This window comes from Microcaecilia unicolor, chromosome 10 (genome assembly GCF_901765095.1).
Source record: "Microcaecilia unicolor chromosome 10, aMicUni1.1, whole genome shotgun sequence".
NCBI classification, from domain to species: Eukaryota; Metazoa; Chordata; class Amphibia; order Gymnophiona; family Siphonopidae; genus Microcaecilia; species Microcaecilia unicolor.
Genome location: NC_044040.1, coordinates 217,860,483 through 217,881,658, shown reverse-complemented (window position 1 = coordinate 217,881,658; position 21,176 = coordinate 217,860,483). Strand labels below are relative to the sequence as shown.

The 21,176-nt window shown below is 46.6% G+C and overlaps 1 protein-coding gene across 1 annotated transcript in view; it reads left to right on the top strand.

The window, feature by feature from the left end:
- Positions 1–20,077, top strand: part of ARMC9 (armadillo repeat containing 9) — a 148,723-nt gene extending 128,646 nt beyond the window's left edge. The window contains 3 exon segments of the mRNA XM_030216555.1: positions 267–396; positions 5,211–5,380; positions 19,859–20,077. Coding sequence (XP_030072415.1) covers positions 267–359 — 93 coding nt within the window. The 3' untranslated portion in view covers positions 360–396; positions 5,211–5,380; positions 19,859–20,077.
- The last annotated feature ends 1,099 nt before the right edge of the window (positions 20,078–21,176 follow it).

Sequence of the window (21,176 nt, the reverse complement as noted above, 5' to 3'; positions counted from 1 at the left end):
GCCATTCAGCGCCAGCACAGGGCCTTTCAGTGGTGTCATGTCCCCCCTCCCCTCCCCCTTCCGAGAGGAAATGTATTGGTGAGGATAGAACATGGCAGTACTTTTGAGGGTGGGTTACTGCTGAAAGGTTCTGCTCTGATACTGAGTAGATTTTGAATGGACAGGATTATATGTTCAAATACACAGGCAATAAATAGCAACTTCTTAAGGCTACATTATTATTCTGTCCACTGTGACCTATTTATTTTCTTCTTCCCTATCAATAGCAATTGAAACGGAGACATCAAGGATCTTCTCACCTGTTCCTAGAACAGATCAGCAACCATCAGCCTCTGGCTCTCTGTCCCCTCGGCTCATGAATTTGACACTGGATAAGGTTAACGAGCAGTCAAATGGGTAAGAGTTGCACAGGGAAGTAGCAAACAGAGGTTCAGATACAGAGTAACATAGTAACATAGTAGATGACGGCAGAAAAAGACCTGCACGGTCCATCCAGTCTGCCAGTATTTAACCACTGAGCTGTATATAGAGGGATACAGGACCTCTCTTAAACGCAGAAACAGAGGGAATTGCAAAGCATTTCACCACTGAACTGTACACAGAAGGATAGTAGCAACAAAATGTTGGGCTCCTTCCAGACCACAAACTACAGAAGGAGAACTTTCCCACCTTGGTCATGGAGACATATTCTAGAGAACTTTCTCTTCCTGCTCTGGACCTCCTTGTCTTTTCTCTGTTCTGCAGTTTTATCTCTTCTGGCTGAACCACGCTGCCGCTGAGTACTCTAGAGCTAGGCCTATTACTGTGACCCTGTGAGAGAGTGTGCTTAAGGGGACTGGCAATTTCCAATACATTCCATCTTACTAATATACTGTCATTTGCTATTTCCTCTTCTCCCAGGAAAGCCAAAGTCACTCTCACAAAAGCACTAATGATAAAATGATACAAGATATGTGTGGGGTGGGGGGGAAGGATACAGTTTTTGAAGAAAAGAGCACCTTGACAACTGTTTAGGATGGTGGTAGATCTGTTATGCTTTGGAGTTATGTGCCAGTCAGTAGCGTAGGAAATACAGCACAGGTGGAAGGAAGAATAGATTCTATCAACATATCCTAGAAGATGATACTCCACAGTCAGTGAAGAAACTAGAACGGAAATGAGTTTGGATATTTAAAGAAGACGATCCTGAAACATACCTCAAAATCAATCGGGAGGTAGTTACAGGAAAGAAAAGTTATCACAGTCCCCAGAGCTGAGCTCTATTGAATATCTGTAGGGGGCTCCCAAACATGCAGAACTAGAAGTGTTCTGCAAGGAAGAATAGGAACAAAATTGAAAATCAAGAATAAAAAAGACTCTTAGCTGGCTACAGGAAACATTTGGAAACTATTAAATACTTGAAAAGTATTAATATAAAAACAAACCTTTTCCAGAGAAGGGAAACTGTTAAAACTGGAGGTTGCGGGGTGGTAAACTTAGGCGTAATGTCAGAAAATTCTTTTTCATGGACAGGGTGGTTGGTGTCTGGAATACCCTCCCAAAGGTGGTGGTGGAAAAAAAAACTACGGCAGAATTCAAAAAGGCCTGGGATGAACACAGAGGATCTCTAATTAGAAAATGAATGATATAAAAAACAAAACTTAAAGGGTTGCATATGTGTTTGCAAGTCAAGTGGTGCTTAGATGGCAACTCTGGCTGCATCAACTAAGGCCAGTGCTGGGCTGGTTTGTATGGTCTGAGTCCCGCATATTGCAATCCATTTTAGGATGGGCTGGAGAGAGCTTTGACGGAAACTCTAGTAATTTGGAACGTGAGCAGACTTTTAGGGTCTTTGTCCTGCAAATGACAAGACTGATTTGGATAGGCTGGAATGGGCTTTGACGGCAACTCCAGTGGTTGGAACACAAGGACAAAGCCGAGCGGACTTCTATGGTCTATGTCCCAGAAACACCAAAGAAAGACCATGATCAAGTATATAATATCACATTCATTGTTGATTTCAATCTGTTGGGCAGACTGGATGGACCATTCAGGTCTTTATATGCCGTCACTTACACAGTGGCGTTCCTAGGGCAGCTGACACCTGGGGCGGATCGCCGATGCACCCCCCCCCCCCTGGCAAAACAACACCTCCCCCCCCCGGGTGCATTTTTACATGCTGGGGGGGGGGGGGTGCCGCGCACCTGTCGGCTTCACTCGTTCCATGCTCCCTCTGCCCCGGAACAGGAAGTAACCTGTTCCAGGGCAGAGGGAGCATGGAACGAGCGGAGCCGACAGGCGCGTGGCACCCCCCCCCTGCGGCTTGCACCCGGGGTGGACTGCACCCACTGCCCCCCTCCCTAGGAACGCCACTGCACTTACATAGTGTATATTATGGGTACAGTTATGAAATATGAACCATGGTTAAGGTCTGTAAGCGCTAAGGCCTAACAGCATTTAGGCTGATAGTAACATAGTATTATTTCTGCCAACAGAGGGGTTACAAGGTACTGACAGAAAGGGTGCCCAAATCTTTCCACTAGCCAAATGTTTAATCTATAAAAATCACCAAATAATAATTATGCATTAAAATTTACAAAACAATATGACGTCTAACTTTGCACCATGTAGAAGCTGTCACTGTGCCAGTTTAGGGATGCAGTAAATAAGTAAATAAATACATACGTATATAAATAAATTATTAATACAAAAAAGAGTGGGACCAAGAACAGAACCTTTTGGAACACCATGAGGGGAACGATAGATACATGATCATGTGGAAGGTAGCGAATGACCGCCCCCACTGCCCCCCCCCCCCCTTGATACGCCACTGATTCTCCTATAAATGTATTATAATCTGTCATTCTGTTACGTATGTTTTCTGTGACCCGACAAATCTAACATCTGATGCTTTTTCAGGAGTGGCTTGAGGGGTAATAGAAGAATTATTTGACTACTTTTTCTTTGTTCAAGTATGCCACCTTTTTTTCCCCGAGTTTTCTTCTTTTTTCTTCTCTGCTTAATGGTTATTGGATTTTCCCATACTTGTATTGGGAGATGAATTGGTTATGGAAAGTTGGATTTCTTGTTAGTATTTTTTCTTATTTTCAAAGTAATCAGTTTTGCTGTACAAGTTTTATTTACTTGATTGTATTTGTTTGAAATCCTTTTAAATAAAAATAAAAATTGAGCTAGAAATTCCTAGGGAACATAAGCGTTTTTGAACAGTCATGGTCAACTAAGTCAAATGCAGATGATAGATCCAGCAACACGAAGATCACCAAATGAGCCTGGTCTGTGATACAGTGTATTTCGTATAGGGAAGGAAAGGGAATGGGACTTGGTATACCACCTTTCTGTGGTTTTCGCAACTACATTCAAACCAGTTTACATATTATATACAGGTACTTATTTTGTACTAGGGGCAATGGAGGGTTAAGTGACTTGCCCAGAGTCACAAGGAGCTGCAGTGGGAATTGAACCCCGTTCCCTAGGATCAAAGTCCACTGCACTAACCACCAGGCTACTCCTCCACACAGAAAAAAAAATGCAAAAATGAAACTGAAGATCTACCATTAGTAATCTGTAACCTACCATTAAAATCAACTTCAGGTTTCCAGGGATGACCCAGAAAGCTATAGATCGGTCAGCCTGACGTCAGTGCCAGGTAAAATGGTAGAAACTACAGTATTATAGACAACAAAATCCGTGAACATAGAGATGTGGTTTAATGGGACTGTGGGGCATACGACCTAGACCACCATTTTATGTGCAGCACAGAACCAATCTAAGATGGATACTGATGCTCTACGTTATGGGCTTAACACAACAGATTTCCATTCAGCCTGTTTCTATATGAAATCTTCTGCCCAGTGTGTGGCGATGGTGGCCAAAAAAGCAAACAGGATACTAGGAATTATTAGGGAAATGGATGCAAAATAAGACCAAGAATATTATAATGCCTCTGTATCGCTCCACGGTGCAACCTCACCTTGAGTATTGCATTCAATTCTGATCACTGTATCTCAAAAAAAAGATATAGCAGAATTAGGGATGGAACTCCTCTCATATGAGGAAAGGCTAAAGAGGTTAGGGCTCTTCAGCTTGGAAAAGAGAAGGATGAGGGGAAATACGATTAAGGTCTACAAAATCCAGAGTAGTGTAGAATGGGTAAACGTGAATCGATTTTTCACGCTTTCAAAAAGTACAAAGACCAGGGGACACTCAATGAAGTTACATGGAAATACTTTTAAAACAAATAGGAAGCAATATTTTTTTCATTCAAAGAATAGTTAAGCTGTGAACTTACTGCCAGAGGATGTGGTAACAGCAGTTAGCATACCTGAGTTTAAAAAAAAAAAAAAGGTTTGGACAAGTTCCTGGAGGAAAAGTCCATAGTCTATTATTGAGATTGACAAGGGGGAAGCCACTGCTTGCCCCGGGATTGGTACCATGGAATGTTGCTATTTACTGGGTTTCTGCCAAGTACTTGTGAACTGGATGGCCACTGCTGGAAGCAGGATACTGAGCTAGATGGACCATTGGTCTGATCCAGTATGGCTATTCTTATGTTCTTACGACTGTACAGCTACCAGTAAACAGAAAACATTTCACTCCAAAAGCACCTTTGTCTTATCACATCAGAGCCACAGAACCTTGGATACGCACGTGGAGAGTATAAGCTATATTCTTTCGGCCAGCATCTCCATTCTGCAATATAACCACAGAGGTTGTGCACTGCAGGCAGTATTGGTTATTGAAATTTATGAAATGCTTTGCACAGGAAAAATCGGCCTCTCCTTGTGATTCTTCTCCCCCTTCCCCTCATTGCCCTTTCCTTTCCTTGTGTTCCTTATTCCCCTTTCCATGTGATCTTCCCTCTCTCAACTCCTTGATTCCCCTCTTTGTCCCCTCTTCTACCTGTATTCTCTGTCCTTTGCCTCCCTTCCCAGCACTAATCATTGAGATCAACCAGACACAGAAGAAACATCAGAAAACAAGTTTATTTTATGAAGTAAAATATAAGTTGATATTAATATGCCATTTATACAAATGAGCCACAGAATTGTCACAGACTCGACCCTTGAACTGCTGTAGGAACTGGGGATTTTGATTACTCTCAATGAGCTGTATCTTTGTCACCCCTCCATCCCAGACTGCTACTCTTATTTTGGAAAGATCACACTCCTTTCTCCACTGATTAGTTTTCTCCTTCACTATTTCTTTGGTAGTTTCAGCCCTGCTTATAGCAGCAGGTCCCACCTGTCTGGCAGCCCGGAGGCAGTGCTTCTGAGTCCCAGGAAAGGCCACACACCAACCATTGCACCACAGTTCTCTCAGTCTGGACCTCAGCAAACCAGTCGCCCCAGCTCTGCTGGATCATCCACAAGGAGCAGACAGAGTAAGTAGAGACCTGAGCGGTTCTGCATGGAAGATGCTTCATCGTAGGCATCGGAATGGGTTAAGTAGGGGTGCCATAACACCCCCAATATTTTACTTCTGTCTGCCTCCCCCTGCCCCCTCTCCCTTGAATTGTTTCCTCCTTTACTTTCTCTCCTCCAGGGTGGCAGCACTCAAACCAGCAGAACCAGTGGGGCCTTGAGCATGGGCAGATGCTGAAGGCCTCACACCCGCTGGCCCTGATGCTTTTGTTGTTATGCTAGTTCAAATGTCACAACCCTGGAGGAGGGAGGTAAGGTAATAAACATGTTGCGGGGGGGGGGGGGGGGGAGGTGAAAGGAAGGAGAAAGATGGTGGAGACCACAGGGGAGGAGGAGAGAAATACTTAGCACCATTGGCGGGGGGGGGGGGGGGGGGGGGGGGGGGGAGGGGAGAGGAGTTGAGAGAGAGGCAAGGAGAGATATTCAGGACACCATGGGGTGGGGGCTATGGGATAGTAGGTAAGGGAAGGGGAGATGCTTGGGCTGTCCTATGCAAAAAGACTTTCAGCTGCCCCCTGCACTGAATTTCCCCTCATTCTTATACCAAAGGTTTGAACTAGTCTGGTGTGGTTAGGTATAGATCAGGCAAACTTTGGAGATAAAGTTCAGATTATACCAGTGCTTCCCAATCTTTTGGTGGCTGTGACCCCATGATAGTGGCCAAATAAAACTGTGTCCCCCTGGAGGTGCAGAATAATGTTGCCTCTATGGAGAGCCCAACTAGGTCTGACCCCAAAGGCAGATTTAGTGACCCACAATTTGGGAAGCTCTGAATTATCCTCTGTCACTAACTTTCTCAGTATCCTCTGAGGAATAACACCGTATTTCCTTTCATCTCCCTCACTTTTGGAAACTGATCTATAATCAGACTAGCAGAAGAGTGTTGTCAGATCTTCCATCCTGGAGATAGCTGGCTGCATTTTATAACGTTTTAAAGTTCACTGACATTTTGATTGGAGGAAAGGTCTTACGTTCTGTGACTGCGCAGATAATACTGAGGAAATCATGCAGGCCAAGAGCCAAACCAGTACCCATGGAAACCGCCAGCACATTTTCAGCAAGAAAAAAAGTTATCTGGCCACACATCACATATAAGGTTGCCAGTGTTTACCAGAATTGAATTTAAGGTCTAACATCATAATGATGGCAGAGAAAGACTTGATGGTCCATCCAATCTGCCCAACAAGCCAGCCATATTAGTACCTGCCGCTCTGATGTAACTTCCTGTTATAGAAGAGTGAGACTGGCAGAGCCAGCAGGGGTGTGCAAAGGGCATTATCCCTACACTAGCCTTCCATTTCCTGCTGCCACCACCCTCTTGCAGACACAGGGAAGCAGTGGACTGAGTGGAGAAGCTGTCCAGCGAGTGAGGGAGGAAGCAGCAGGGAAGAGGAAATGGAGAGAGAAGCTGCAATGCTGGATGGTGGTGGAAGGGGGGGGGCAAGATGGAATGATGCTGGATGGAGGGGATAGAGATGGGGCAGCGATGATGCTGGAAGGTGAGAGGGAAGAGAGAGAAAGATGGGGCAGTGTTGTATGGGGAAATTAACTAGAGAGAGTGATGGTGGGGGATGAGGGTGACAGAGGTGTGATACTGGAGGAGGGATAGAGAGATACAGAGATTCTTGATGGCAGGGAGGCGAGAAAGATAGAGAGGAGAATGTTGCAAGGTAGGAGGGAGAGTTAACCTCTTGCAGGGTTGGAATTACTATAGTGGTGTACCCAAAAATAAAACTACCTATTGGCCGGTTTATGCAATTAAAAATTGTATTCATGATTGAGTGATTAAAAATTTTAATTGATGTGGAAGGTTAATTTTTTAGGGCGTTCCCCCTTTAGAAGAGAGGTATTGAATTAAAAAGTTGATGTATTTGTGTTTGGCTTTAACTCTGCATTTTCAGGTTATAAAACTTGCACAATGCCTCATGCAATATTTACATTTATAAGCAAATAAGATGATTGGTTTCAGAGGCCAAAATAAATGTTTGAAGTGGTAAACAGTCCTTTGTTTATGACAGTGAATTTGCACAATGATTACCATTATCACATTCTTTGCTGATCCCTTCCACTGCAGTGAAGCTGTGGGGTCAACTCTGTATCAGTGTCAGAGTCCCTGCTGGCTGATGCAGCCGTCCCTCCTTTTCTTAGCTTTCTCCTCAGTAAGACTGAATCTGAAATGAGAAAATGAGTGCCTGATCCTGTGGAAAACTGTTCTCCGAGGACAAGCAGGCTGCTTGTTCTCACTGATGGGTGACGTCCTCGGCAGCCCCTCCAATCGGAATCTTCCTAGCAAAGACCTTTGCTAGCTCTCGCGCGCCCGCGCGCACCGCGCATGCGCGGCCGTCTTCCCGCCCGAAACCGGCTCGAGCCGGCCAGTCTTCTTTCGTCCGCACTCGGTACGGCTGTGTTTTTTTGCCGTGGTGAGCCCGGAGAGTCCGACCTCGCGCGTCCGTTATTTAATCGACGTGTTTTTTCTTCGGAAAAGTTTCTTTTCGTTCGGAAAGTGCTCCGGAAACCCTCTTGGGTTTCGTTTGCCTCTTCCCGTATTTCCAGTTTTTGCCCCGGTAAGTTTTCTTTCGTTGTCGGGGTAGGCCTCTTTTCGGCCTCGGTCGAGATTTTTCTCCCTTAAAGTTTTGGTGCTCCAAATTCGTCATTTCGGATTTTGACTTCGCCGGCGTGATTTTTCCGCCCATGACATCGAAGCCTTCCAGCGGCTTCAAGAAGTGCACCCAGTGCGCCCGGGTAATCTCGCTCACTGATAGGCACTCTTCGTGTCTTCAGTGTCTGGGGGCCGAGCACCGTCCCCAGAACTGTAGTCTGTGTTCCCTCTTACAAAGGCGGACTCAAGTAGCGAGATTGGCCCAGTGGAACGTTTTGTTCTCGGGCTCTTCGTCGGCATCGGCACCGGGGTCATCGTGTGCATCGACGTCATCAGCGTCCAGACCTTCTTCCTTGGCTGCCAGTGCATCGAGTGCATCGAGGCATCGGCCCTCTGCATCGGCGCCGAGACATCGGATAGCTGCATCGACGTCGGTGGTACCGGGGACCTCGTCTCCTGATGTCGTCGGACGGTGGTGCATCGTGTGGAGTGCAGGTGAGGGCTGTCCATTCCCCTGCTGGTGGCGGTGAGCCCTCGGGTGGGTCTCCTCCTACCCTGAGGGCTCCTGCGGTACAGCCCCCCCGAGACCGCCTCCTTCGGCCTCGGCCCCGAGGAAGCGACGGCTGGATTCTACGTCCTCCTCGTCGGTGCCGGGGAGCTCCGGTGACATGCTTCGGAAGAAGTCGAAGAAGCATCGACACCGGTCCCCTCCCCGCGTCGGCACCGAGAGCTCTGGGTCGCCGAGGGAGTCGGCACCCAGCAGGCATCGGCACCGAAGAGGACCGCTCACCCTCTGTTCAGGAGGTGTCGATGCGCTCAACTCTGGACAGCCCGGAACAGCCTCCACGCCCGGAACAGGTTCTGACGTCGACGCCTGCATCGACCTCCATGCCTTTCTCTGCAGCCGCTCTGAACGAGAGCCTCCGGGCCGTTCTCCCAGAGATTCTGGGAGAGCTGTTGCGCCCTACCCCTCCGGTACCGGCGGTGCTTGCGCCTCCGGTACCATCGAGCGTGGCGCCGGCTGGCCCATCGCCCGGGGTGAGGTCCCCGACGTCGGTACCGCGTGCGGTGCCGACTGCGGCCACCTCCCAGGAGGGCTCCCCGACTACGTCGGCGGAGGGAGCTTCGCCGATGCGGGCGAGGGAGTCTACCTCTCGACGCCCCCATCGTGGACGTGGCTCCACGGAGTCGAGCCGGGCACGGTTGCAGACGCAGGTCCGTGAACTTGTGTCTGACACCGAGGGTGAGGCCTCGTGGGAGGAAGAAGACCCCAGATATTTCTCTGACGAGGAGTCTGAGGGTCTACCTTCTGATCCCACTCCCTCTCCTGAAAGACAGCTTTCTCCTCCCGAGAGTCTGTCTTTTGCTTCCTTTGTCCGGGAGATGTCTACGGCCATCCCCTTACCGGTGGTTGTGGAGGACGAGCCCAGGGCTGAAATGTTTGAGCTCCTGGACTATCCTTCTCCACCTAAGGAAGCGTCCACTGTTCCCTTGCACCATGTCCTCAAAAAGACATTGCTGGCGAACTGGACCAAGCCTTTAACTAATCCCCACATCCCCAAGAAGATCGAGTCCCAGTACCGGATCCATGGGGACCCAGAGCTGATGCGCACTCAGTTGCCTCACGACTCTGGAGTTGTGGATCTGGCCCTAAAGAAGGCTAAGAGTTCTAGGGAGCATGCTTCGGCGCCCCCGGGCAAAGACTCTAGAACCTTAGACTCCTTTGGGAGGAAGGCCTACCATTCCTCTATGCTCGTGGCCAAAATTCAGTCTTACCAGCTCTACACGAGCATACACATGCGGAATAATGTGCGACAGTTGGCGGGCTTGGTTGATGCTCTTCCCCCTGAGCAAGCCAAGCCTTTTCAGGAGGTGGTCAGGCAGCTGAAGGCGTGCAGAAAATTCCTGGCCAGAGGAGTTTATGACACTTTTGATGTTGCGTCCAGGGCCGCTGCTCAAGGTGTGGTGATGCGCAGGCTCTCATGGCTGCGTGCCGCCAACCTGGAGAATAGAATCCAGCAGCGGATTGCGGACTCGCCTTGCCGTGCGGACATTTTTGGAGAAAAAGTCGAGCAGGTGGTAGAGTCTCTCCACCAGCGGGACACCGCATTCGACAAGTTCTCCCGCCGGCAGCCTTCAGCTTCTACCTCTACAGGTAGACGATTTTTCGGGGGAAGGAAGACTGTTCCCTATACTTCTGGTAAGCGTAGGTACAATCCTCCTTCCCGACAGCCTGCGGCCCAGGCTAAGCCCCAGCGCGCTCGCTCTCGTCAGCAGCGTGCGCCTCAGCAAGGCCCCGCGGCTCCCCAGCAAAAGCAAGGGGCGAGCTTTTGACTGGCTCCAGCAGAGCATAGCCGACATCCAAGTGTCAGTGTCGGGCGACCTGCCAGTCGGAGGGAGGTTGAAAGCTTTTCACCAAAGGTGGCCTCTCATAACCTCCGATCAGTGGGTCTGCAAATAGTCCGGCAAGGATACACCCTCAATTTGGCCTCCAAACCTCCAAATTGTCCACCGGGAGCTCAGTCTTACAGCTTCCAGCACAAGCAGGTACTTGCAGAGGAACTCTCCGCCCTTCTCAGCGCCAATGCGGTCGAGCCCGTGCCATCCGGGCAAGAAGGGCTGGGATTCTATTCCAGGTACTTCCTTGTGGAAAAGAAAACAGGGGGGATGCGTCCCATCCTAGACCTAAGGGCCCTGAACAGATATCTCGTAAAAGAAAAGTTCAGGATGCTTTCCCTGGGCACCCTTCTCCCCATGATTCAGCAAAACGATTGGCTATGCTCTCTGGACTTGAAGGATGCCTACACACACATCCCGATACTGCCAGCTCACAGACAGTATCTGCGATTTCAGTTGGGCACACGCCACTTCCAGTACTGTGTGCTACCCTTTGGGCTCGCCTCTGCGCCCAGGGTGTTCACAAAGTGCCTAGCTGTGGTAGCAGCGGCGCTTCGCAGGCTGGGGGTGCACGTGTTCCCATATCTCGACGATTGGCTGGTGAAGAACACATCCGAGGCAGGAGCCCTGCAGTCCATGCAGATGACTATTCGCCTCCTGGAGCTACTGGGGTTTGTGATAAATTACCCAAAGTCCCATCTTCTCCCAGTGCAGAAACTCGAATTCATAGGAGCTCTGCTGGATTCTCGGACGGCTCGTGCCTATCTCCCAGAGGCGAGAGCCAACAACTTGTTGTCCCTCGTCTCGCGGGTGCGAGCGTCCCAGCAGATCACAGCTCGGCAGATGTTGAGATTGCTGGGCCACATGGCCTCCACAGTTCATGTGACTCCCATGGCCCGTCTTCACATGAGATCTGCTCAATGGACCCTAGCCTCCCAGTGGTATCAGGCTGCTGGGGGTCTAGAAGACGTGATCCACCTGTCCACGAGTTTTCTCGAATCCCTGTATTGGTGGACAATCTGGTCCAATTTGACTCTGGGACGTCCTTTCCAAATTCCTCAGCCACAAAAAGTGCTGACAACGGATGCGTTCTCTCCTGGGATGGGGAGCTCATGTCGATGGGCTTCACACCCAAGGAAGCTGGTCCCTCCAGGAACGCGGTCTACAGATCAATCTCCTGGAGTTGCGAGCGATCTGGAACGCTCTGAAGGCTTTCAGAGATCGGCTGTCCCATCAAATTATCCAAATTCAGACAGACAACCAGGTTGCCATGTACTATGTCAACAAGCAGGGGGGCACCGGATCTCGCCCCCTGTGTCAGGAAGCCGTCAGCATGTGGCTTTGGGCTCGCCGTCTCGGCATGGTACTCCAAGCAACATATCTGGCAGGCGTAAACAGTCTGGCCGACAGACTGAGCCGGATTATGCAACCTCACGAGTGGTCGCTCAACTCCAGAGTGTTGCGCCAGATCTTCCAAGCGTGGGGCACCCCCTTGGTGGATCTCTTCGCATCTCGAGTGAACCACAAAGTCCCTCAGTTCTGTTCCAGGCTTCAGGCCCCCGGCAGACTAGCATCGGATGCCTTCCTCCTGGATTGGGGGGAGGGCCTGCTGTATGCTTATCCTCCCATTCCTCTGGTGGGAAAGACTTTGTTGAAACTCAAGCAAGACCGAGGCACCATGATTCTGATTGCTCCTTTTTGGCCACGTCAGATCTGGTTCCCTCTTCTTCTGGAGTTATCCTCCGAAGAACCGTGGAGATTGGAGTGTTTTCCGACCCTCATCACGCAGGACGAAGGGGCTCTTCTGCATCCCAGCCTCCGGTCCCTGGCTCTCACGGCCTGGATGTTGAGAGCGTAGACTTTGCCTCTTTGGGTCTGTCAGAGGGTGTCTCCCGCGTCTTGCTTGCTTCCAGGAAAGATTCCACTAAGAGGAGTTACTTCTTTCTGTGGAGGAGGTTTGTCGTCTGGTGTGACAGCAAGGCCCTAGCTCCTCGCTCTTGTCCTACACAGACCCTGCTTGAATACCTTCTGCACTTGTCTGAGTCTGGTCTCAAGACCAACTCTGTAAGAGTTCACCTTAGCGCAATCAGTGCATACCATTACCATGTGGAAGGTAAGCCGATCTCAGGACAGCCTTTAGTTGTTCGCTTCATGAGAGGTTTGCTTTTGTCAAAGCCCCCTGTCAAGCCTCCTACAGTGTCATGGGATCTCAATGTCGTTCTCACCCAGCTGATGAAACCTCCTTTTGAGCCACTGAATTCCTGCCATCTGAAGTACTTGACCTGGAAGGTCATTTTCTTGGTGGCAGTTACTTCAGCTCGTAGAGTCAGTGAGCTTCAGGCCCTGGTAGCCCAGGCCCCTTACACCAAATTTCATCATAACAGAGTAGTCCTCCGCACTCACCCTAAGTTCTTGCCAAAGGTCGTGTCGGAGTTCCATCTGAACCAGTCAATTGTCTTGCCAACATTCTTTCCCCGTCCTCATTCCTGCCCTGCTGAACGTCAGCTGCACACATTGGACTGCAAGAGAGCATTGGCCTTCTACCTGGAGCGGACACAGCCCCACAGACAGTCCGCCCAATTGTTTGTTTCTTTTGACCCCAATAGGAGGGGAGTGGCTGTAGGGAAACGCACCATATCCAATTGGCTAGCAGATTGCATTTCCTTCACTTACGCCCAGGCGGGGCTGGCTCTTGAGGGTCATGTCACGGCTCATAATGTCAGAGCCATGGCTGCGTCGGTAGCCCACTTGAAGTCAGCCTCCATTGAAGAAATTTGCAAAGCTGCGACGTGGTCATCTGTCCACACATTCACATCTCATTACTGCCTGCAGCAGGATACCCGACGCGACAGTCGGTTCGGGCAGTCAGTTCTTCAGAACCTGTTTGGGCTTTAGGATCCAACTCCACCCCCCGAGGGCCCTGTTTGTTCTGTTCCAGGCTGCACTCTCAGTTAGTTGGTAAATTTTTTAGGTCAATCTCAGTTATGTCCTCGCCGTTGCGAGGCCCAATTGACCATGGTTGTTGTTTTGAGTGAGCCTGGGGGCTAGGGATACCCCATCAGTGAGAACAAGCAGCCTGCTTGTCCTCGGAGAAAGCGAATGCTACATACCTGTAGAAGGTATTCTCCGAGGACAGCAGGCTGATTGTTCTCACAAACCCGCCCGCCTCCCCTTTGGAGTTGTGTCTTCCCTTGAAATGTATTGTCTTGCTACATACTGGACTGGCCGGCTCGAGCCGGTTTCGGGCGGGAAGACGGCTGCGCATGCGCGGTGCGCGCGGGCGCACGAGAGCTAGCAAAGGTCTTTGCTAGGAAGATTCCGATTGGAGGGGCTGCCGAGGACGTCACCCATCAGTGAGAACAATCAGCCTGCTGTCCTCGGAGAATACCTTCTACAGGTATGTAGCATTCGCTTTCTAGTCTGTTGCAATCTTCCATGTTTGCTGTTTCCTCACAGGTCTGTTTGCAGTGTGCAGGTGTGTGGCTGTGATACCAGGAAAGCATGGACAGGGAGAATAAGCCCCAGGCTTTCCTTCTGCCATCCATTCCCTGTCAGCAGTGCTATAAAAGTGGTGAATTGCAGGGGGGGGGGGGGTCCTCTGGCAGAGGCTGGAGCAGCTCACATTGTTGAATGCTGAGCTATGAACCAGAACAGATGTTTCCCCTCTGATAGTTTCTTTAGTTGTCCTGTATGACCCAGGAACAAGGAAGTCAAAATTCCTTGTTTCAAACTATCTTTTTGATTTCCCTCACCAAGTTAAAAAAAACAAAAATAGGTACCGATATATAACCCCATGTGTAACGGATGTAACATTGTTGTCTGGTCTGAGCATAGGAAAACAGTCAAAGAAAACCAAACACTGAAGTCTGTTGCACAGCAGGAAAGTGTTGGAATATGAGAGCAAGTCAGGAAAGAGAGGGTTTTGAGTACAAAGACCAAAAGAAAGCAAAAAGCACACGTGGACCTTCAGGAACAGGACAAAGAAAACTGTTTATTGGATGGTCCCGACACGGTCCGTGTTTCGGCGACCAAGCGCCTGCGTCAGGGGTCTGAGTAAAACGTTATTTTGACTTAGCCTTTACTGAATGCATTTAGCTGCTGTGACCTGGCTGAGTCCAAATTACATATGCTGAGAAATTGCAAGGATTTGTATCCGCATTGGAGGAGGGGGCATTTTCAGAGTAACTTTTTACTCAGATCCCCCACGCAGGCGCTTGGTCGCTAAAACACAGACCTTGTGCGGTCCATCCAATAGAGTTTTCGTTGCCTTCTTCGTGCCTGAAGGTCCACTTGTTCTTTGTGTCCGAGTATAAGAGAGCAGCGTCTCAGTGACATCTGCGTGTTTTCTGTCATCTCTCTAGAGCTATGGAAGGAGAAACAAACCCCAAATACTTTTTGTGAGTACCCCTTCCCCTCCCCTCCCCCATCACTTTCTTTGAAGTGTTCTGGATTGAAAGTATAAGTTACTCAGGTATTTGCTTAGCCCAGGATTTCTTGAATATACTAAATGTGTCTCAGGCTGCAGCCTGGGAAGGTCTTTGAAGGTGATGATTGGGAGGAACTTTCCCTCCTTTGGAATCTTTCACACTCTGCAGACTGCAGTCATAATAAAACTTGTGCTTCTGAAAAGTATTTAGAGTATCAGCACATTGAGATATCAGGTGAGTAAGGAGGATAGCTTTATTTATTTATTTATTTATTGCATTTGTATCCCACATTTTCCCACCTTTTTGCGGGCTCAGTGTGGCTTACAATAAGATATGAATAATGCAAATACATTTGTTACAACTTGGTTATGGATTACATTGTATAGAGTTATGCGAGACATTCGAGTATCATTAGGAATATAACAATGGGACATCAACATAGAAACATTGGAAGGAGACAATGGGAAGCTAAAAGGGCAGTGTTAGACACAAAGACATATGGAGGCATATTTTCAAAGCACTTTGGGAGGCTAAGTTCCATAGGTTTCTATGGAACTTTGGGAGGCTAAGTGCTTTGAAAATGAGCCCCATGGTGTACATAGTTCCGTGAATAAGTGTATGATTGACTGGATTACGGGATGAGGGATCAGAAGTGGATGTATGTTGCATTGATGAACAGTGAGTATGGACTCTATGTGTTTTGGCTCTTTCCGTAAGTTTTTTCAAACAGGTGAGTCTTCAGTAGTTTACGGAAGGAAGCTTGTTCGTTAATCATTCTTAGGTTGCACGGTAGTGTATTCCAAGACTGCGTGCTCATGTGGGAAAAGGTTGACGCGTGTAGCGTCTTGTATTTCAGGCCCTTGCAAGTAGGGAAGTGGAGGTTGAGGTGTGTTCGGGATGATCTTTTAGCGTTTCTGGGTGGTAGGTGTATTAAATCAGACATGTACGCTGGGGCTTCGCCGTAAATGATCTTATGGACTAATGTGCAAACTTTAAAAGTAACGCGTTCCTTAAGTGGAAGCCAATGTAATTTCTCTCGTAGTGGTTTTGCCCTTTCATATCTTGGTTTTCCGAAGATGAGCCTGGCTGCTGTGTTCTGGGCTGTTTGAAGTTTCCTCAGTATTTGCTCTTTGCAGCCTGCGTATAGTGAGTTGCAATAATCCAGATGGCTGAGGACGAGGGATTGCACTAGGCTGCGGAAGACGAATCTTGGGAAGAATGGTCTTATCCTTTTTAATTTCCACATGCAGTAGAACATCTTCTTGGTTATGTTGTTTGCGTGGGTTTCGAGTGTTAGGTGGCGGTCGATAGTGACTCCAAGGATTTTTAGCGTTTCTGAGATTGGGAGGTTTAGGTTTGGTGTGTTTATCGCGTAATTCATTTGTGTTGTATTGGGAGGTGAGTATCAGGCATTGGGTTTTTTCTGCGTTTAATTTCAGGCGAAATGCATCTGCCCATGTGTTCATGATGTGTAGACTTTGATTGATTTCGTTGGAGATTTCTTTGGTGTCTTGTTTGAATGGGATGTATATTGTCACATCATCGGCGTATATATATGGGTTGAGGTTATGGTTTGATAGGAGTTTTGCTAAAGGGATCATCATTAGGTTGAATATAGTTGGTGAGAAAGGTGATCCTTGTGGGACTCCACATTCAGGTGTCCATGCCTTGGACGTGGTTGAATTTGATGTGACTTGATACGAACGCAGGGTTAGGAACCCCTTGAACCAGTTCAGGACATTTCCTTCTATGCCAAAGTATTCAAGTATGTGTAATAGGATTCCATGGTCAACCATGTCGAAGGCGCTTGACATGTCAAATTGTAGGAGGAGTATATTGTTGCCAGTTGCAATTATTTGTTTGAATTTGGTCATAAGGGTGACTAATACTGTTTCTGTGCTATGATTCGAACGGAATCCTGATTGGGCATCATGCAGTATTGAATGTTTGTTTAGATAGTTTGTGAGTTGTTTAGTTACCATTCCTTCGGTTATCTTGGTTATTAGTGGTATGGATGCTATTGGCCTGTAGTTGGTTATTTCGCTCGTGTTTTTCTTTGTATCTTTAGGAATTGGGGTGAGTAAGATTTTTCCTTTTTCTTTTGGGAAGAGTCCATTTTGTAGCATGTAGTTTATATGGTTTGTTAGGTCTATTATGAATTGTTGAGGAGCAGATTTCATGAGGCTATTTGGGCATATGTCTAGTTTGCAGTTGGATTTGGCATATCTTTTGAGAGTTTTAGAGATGAGGTCTTCTGACAGTAGTTCAAATTCGGTCCAGGTTCTGTCTGCTGGGTGTGTTCCTTCTTCTGGATCTAGACAGTCTAGAAGAGTAGTGTATTCTATAGGGCTGGCGGGTATTTTGTGTCGTAATAGTATAATTTTCTTCTTGAAGTATTTCGCAAGGTTGTCGACACTTGGTATATCTTTGCCGTTGGTTGTAACTGGTGTGGTGTCTAACAGTTTGTTCACGAGGTTGAAGAGTTTATGTGTGTCTTTGTAGTTTGGTCCTATTAGTGTTTTGTAATGTAGTCTTTTTGTCTGTTTTATGGTATATTTGTATTTTCTCCGAAGTAGTTTCCAGTCGTTTAGTGTTTGTTCGTCTCTCTTTTTTTCCAAGCTCATTCTAGTTTCCTGACTTGTGTTTTCAGTTTTTTCAGCTCTTCGGTGAACCATGGATTTGCATTTTTCCTGTGTGATGTTCTGGTTTGGACTGGGGCGATTTTGTCTAATGTTGTTGTACTTATATCGTCCCATTCTTGGAGGAATTGGATGGTGTCAGCGTTTGTAGTCCATTCGTTCTGGTAGATCTGTTGCCAGAATGTTGTGGGGTCTATTTTTCCTCTCGTTGTGTAGGTTGTTCGCTCATGTTTATTGATCGTGTTTAGTTGTGTTTTTCGCCAGCAAAGAGTGACATTTGCTTTATGGTGGTCTGACCATAATGTAGGTGTCCATCTTGTGTCAGTGAGTATGATAGTTGAGTCCGGTTCGAATTTATTCGTTATGATATCTAGTGTGTGTCCTTTTTTGTGAGTTGGTTGCAGGTTGGGTGTTTGCAGATCCCAGAGTTTTAGGAATTCTTTGAATTCTCGTGTACTTGGTAAGGTGTCATCTTCTAGGTGTAAGTTGATGTTGCCTAGTATAAGGATGTTTGAGGCTGATACGCAGGTATTCGAGATGAAATCCATGAGTTGTGTTTGGGTGTCTTGCCATTTTCCTGGTGGCCTGTAGAATACGATTGTGTTAAGGTGTCCTATTAGGCTTGGATGGTTGATTCTTGTCGATGCAATTTCAAGTTGTGGTGAGGTGGATTCGCCTGTGATTGTGATGGTGAATTCAGGTTTGTATATTATAGCTATTCCGCCTCCTCTTTTTTTTCCATTTCTTGTCCAGTGCGTGATTTTGTATTCTGGTGGGCACGTTTCTAAGATGGCGGGTCTGTGGGACTATGGAACCAGGTTTCTGTGATAAATAGGAGGTCTAATTTGTCTGTGATGATCCAATCTAGTATGTCTACTGAGTTGCTTACTGCTGATCTTGCATTAATGTATCCTAGTTGGATTGAGTGATATGGTTCCAAGGTGGGGTGTGATGTGTTTATTTTTATTAGTTGTCTGTTTCTTCGGTAGTTGAATTTGTTGTTGTCATTGTTTTCCTCATTTTGTCGGTGGTGTTCATATCCGGAGATTATTCCAGTTGGATTGAGTGATATGGTTCCAAGGTGGGGTGTGATGTGTTTATTTTTATTAGTTGTCTGTTTCTTCGGTAGTTGAATTTGTTGTTGTCATTGTTTTCCTCATTTTGTCGGTGGTGTTCATATCCGGAGATTATTCCAGTTGGTTGGTTGTTGTGTCTTTGATTTAGTAGGTTGTTAAAAGGTTGTGCATAGGATTGGTGAGATGTAAGTGGGTTGTTATGGTTGTTGTTTTGGGCGTGCATTGTGTGTATGTGAGTGTTATGCGATTTATGAGTAGTGGGGTTGTTGTTGTCTAGGTTGTGGGTTGTGTTTGCGTGTAAGAACATAATGAGACACTGGATGGTTAGGAGTGTATTGCTGGTGTTCATGTCTATGTATTGGGCGCTGTGGCAAATATGCATCTGGTGTACATTTAAGCGAGTCAAAGTTTACAATTGCATTTGAGCTTGGCTACAATTCAAGCGAGGTAGTGCTGACATTTGCAATTAAGCTTAGCAACAATTTAATTTAAAGCTGGCAGCAGATCAATGCTAGGCAAGCCTACACTTAATGCTTGGCAACAGTTCACTACTAGGCAGACGAGGTAATACTTGCATTTGCATTGAGCTTAGCAACAATGTAATTTAAAGCATGGCAACAGTTAAAGGTGCTATATTGGCATAGGACACAGTTGCTTTCTATTTAAAGTAAGCAGAGCAAAGCATTACTTACAAAGGAACACAGAGTCTGATAAAGATGTAACTGAAGATATTAGCAGTGATCAGCTGGTCAAGAAACAAGATTACAGTCAACAGAGAATCCACAAAGCGTGGAGAACTCAAAGAAGACCCACGGATACTTTGTAAAACAAACAAAAAAGTGGGCACAAAACCAGGAGTCCCAGAGACTGGATCACAGTAAAGCTAAAACCAAATTTTATTAATTAGTATATTTGACTCGACACAACCGTTGTGTTTCGGCCAAAGGGCCTGCATCAGGAGTCTACAAATAAAAACAGTAAAAATAAACATTTGACATAACATAAAAATTAATTGATATATATATAAGACATATATATAAAACAACATAAAAACACTATAATAATATGTAGAATATTCATAAAAAAACAAACACAAAATATATATCAAATGATCAGAACAACAGCAAAATCATAATGATAATAATACATGCGTAACAAGATTGCCAGAAGGAAGGGATGCTTTTCTTTTCTTTCTGATTTCTTTGTGACTGGTGAGCGAGTGGATGATGCCTTTCCTTGAGGGACACAGTCTGCAGATTCTCTTGCCACTGACAGCCCTCTTTTCTCTCTTCCTCTGCAGGCAGCCAGTCTAACAGGAAGTGAAGACAAACTCCCTCAGCTGGGTTCAGCAGTGAAGACTCGGAGATAGCTTATTCCGTGCCCCTCAGCCACACAGAAAGAAGCCTTCAGAGTCTCCTGCCTTGTTTTGCAGATGCAAGCGGAGGCAAAACATTTCTATATTTATAATTATTTATTTTTGAAGGTTCAGTAAGGTAGAAACATTAAAGAGACTCGCTTCCAGTTTACTATGTGTCAAAAATTTCATCTGAGTAACAAGGAAAAGACCCTTATGTGAAATGCTTGAAGAGCCAGGGGGGGAGAGAGGATAGCTCATAGCAAGGGCAGAGGTCTGCCATCTCAGGGCGCACATTAATCCATCTTGAAGAACACAATAATATAGGCTGGCAACTGCCATTGGGAGTATTCACAATAAATTGAACCTCATAGCTCTAGAGTATTAAAAAAGCAGAACAAAATCGAACGGTAAGAGTGGGCAGATATGGGCTGCATGTCTTAAGAAATTGTTTCTTTCAAGACTTGAGAGTCCACAGACAGTCTCTCCATAGTAAAAAGCTCACGCATTTGGTTTCTGCACTTGTATTCACTGTTAAAGGATACAATGCTTAGCTAGTAGAGAATCCTTGTGGAGAAATAAACAAGATACTCGTGAGCCTACCACAATATCCATCATGTTATCCAAAATACAGTTCTGGGGGGTGGCATTCCACCGTTAATTAAACATTTGTCCAAGAGACCAGATGACATTCCAAAATGGACAAATTGGTGTACAATCCCAGATGCAGTGTTTATAAGAGGCATCCTGTTTGTCACATTTGAGACAGGTCCCATTGGTTGGGAGACCCATCTTTTTAGCTCTGGAAGGATGGCTATACACATGAGAAATGAATAATGTAATTCCTGTAATTGTACACTTTCAGCAAGGCGTGGACCGTCTTGCAAGCTCCTTTGTAAGGCCGCTAAGGAATAGGAGTCAGTCTCTAGTCCAGGGATCCACAGTCGTGTTTACAGCAGTCCTACCTAAAGGTTTTTTGATACCTTCATAATATCACCTCACCAGAGTCTTTGTAACTTCAGGCAAAGGCAAACGTTCATCAAATGGTGATTCTGTAAAGTCCTGAATAAAGACTGAAGATAATGGAGAAACTGCATATAGGAATATCAGTCCTTTGACTTCAAGTCATAAGTCAATGTTAGGGTATCATAAAGCAACATTGTAGGTTCATTGTCTTCTACAACATGCTGAACCAGAGCCAAACCTTTAGCTGTCTATTTTTTAAAACAATCTGTAGTAAGCCCTGGAAGTAAATCAACATTGC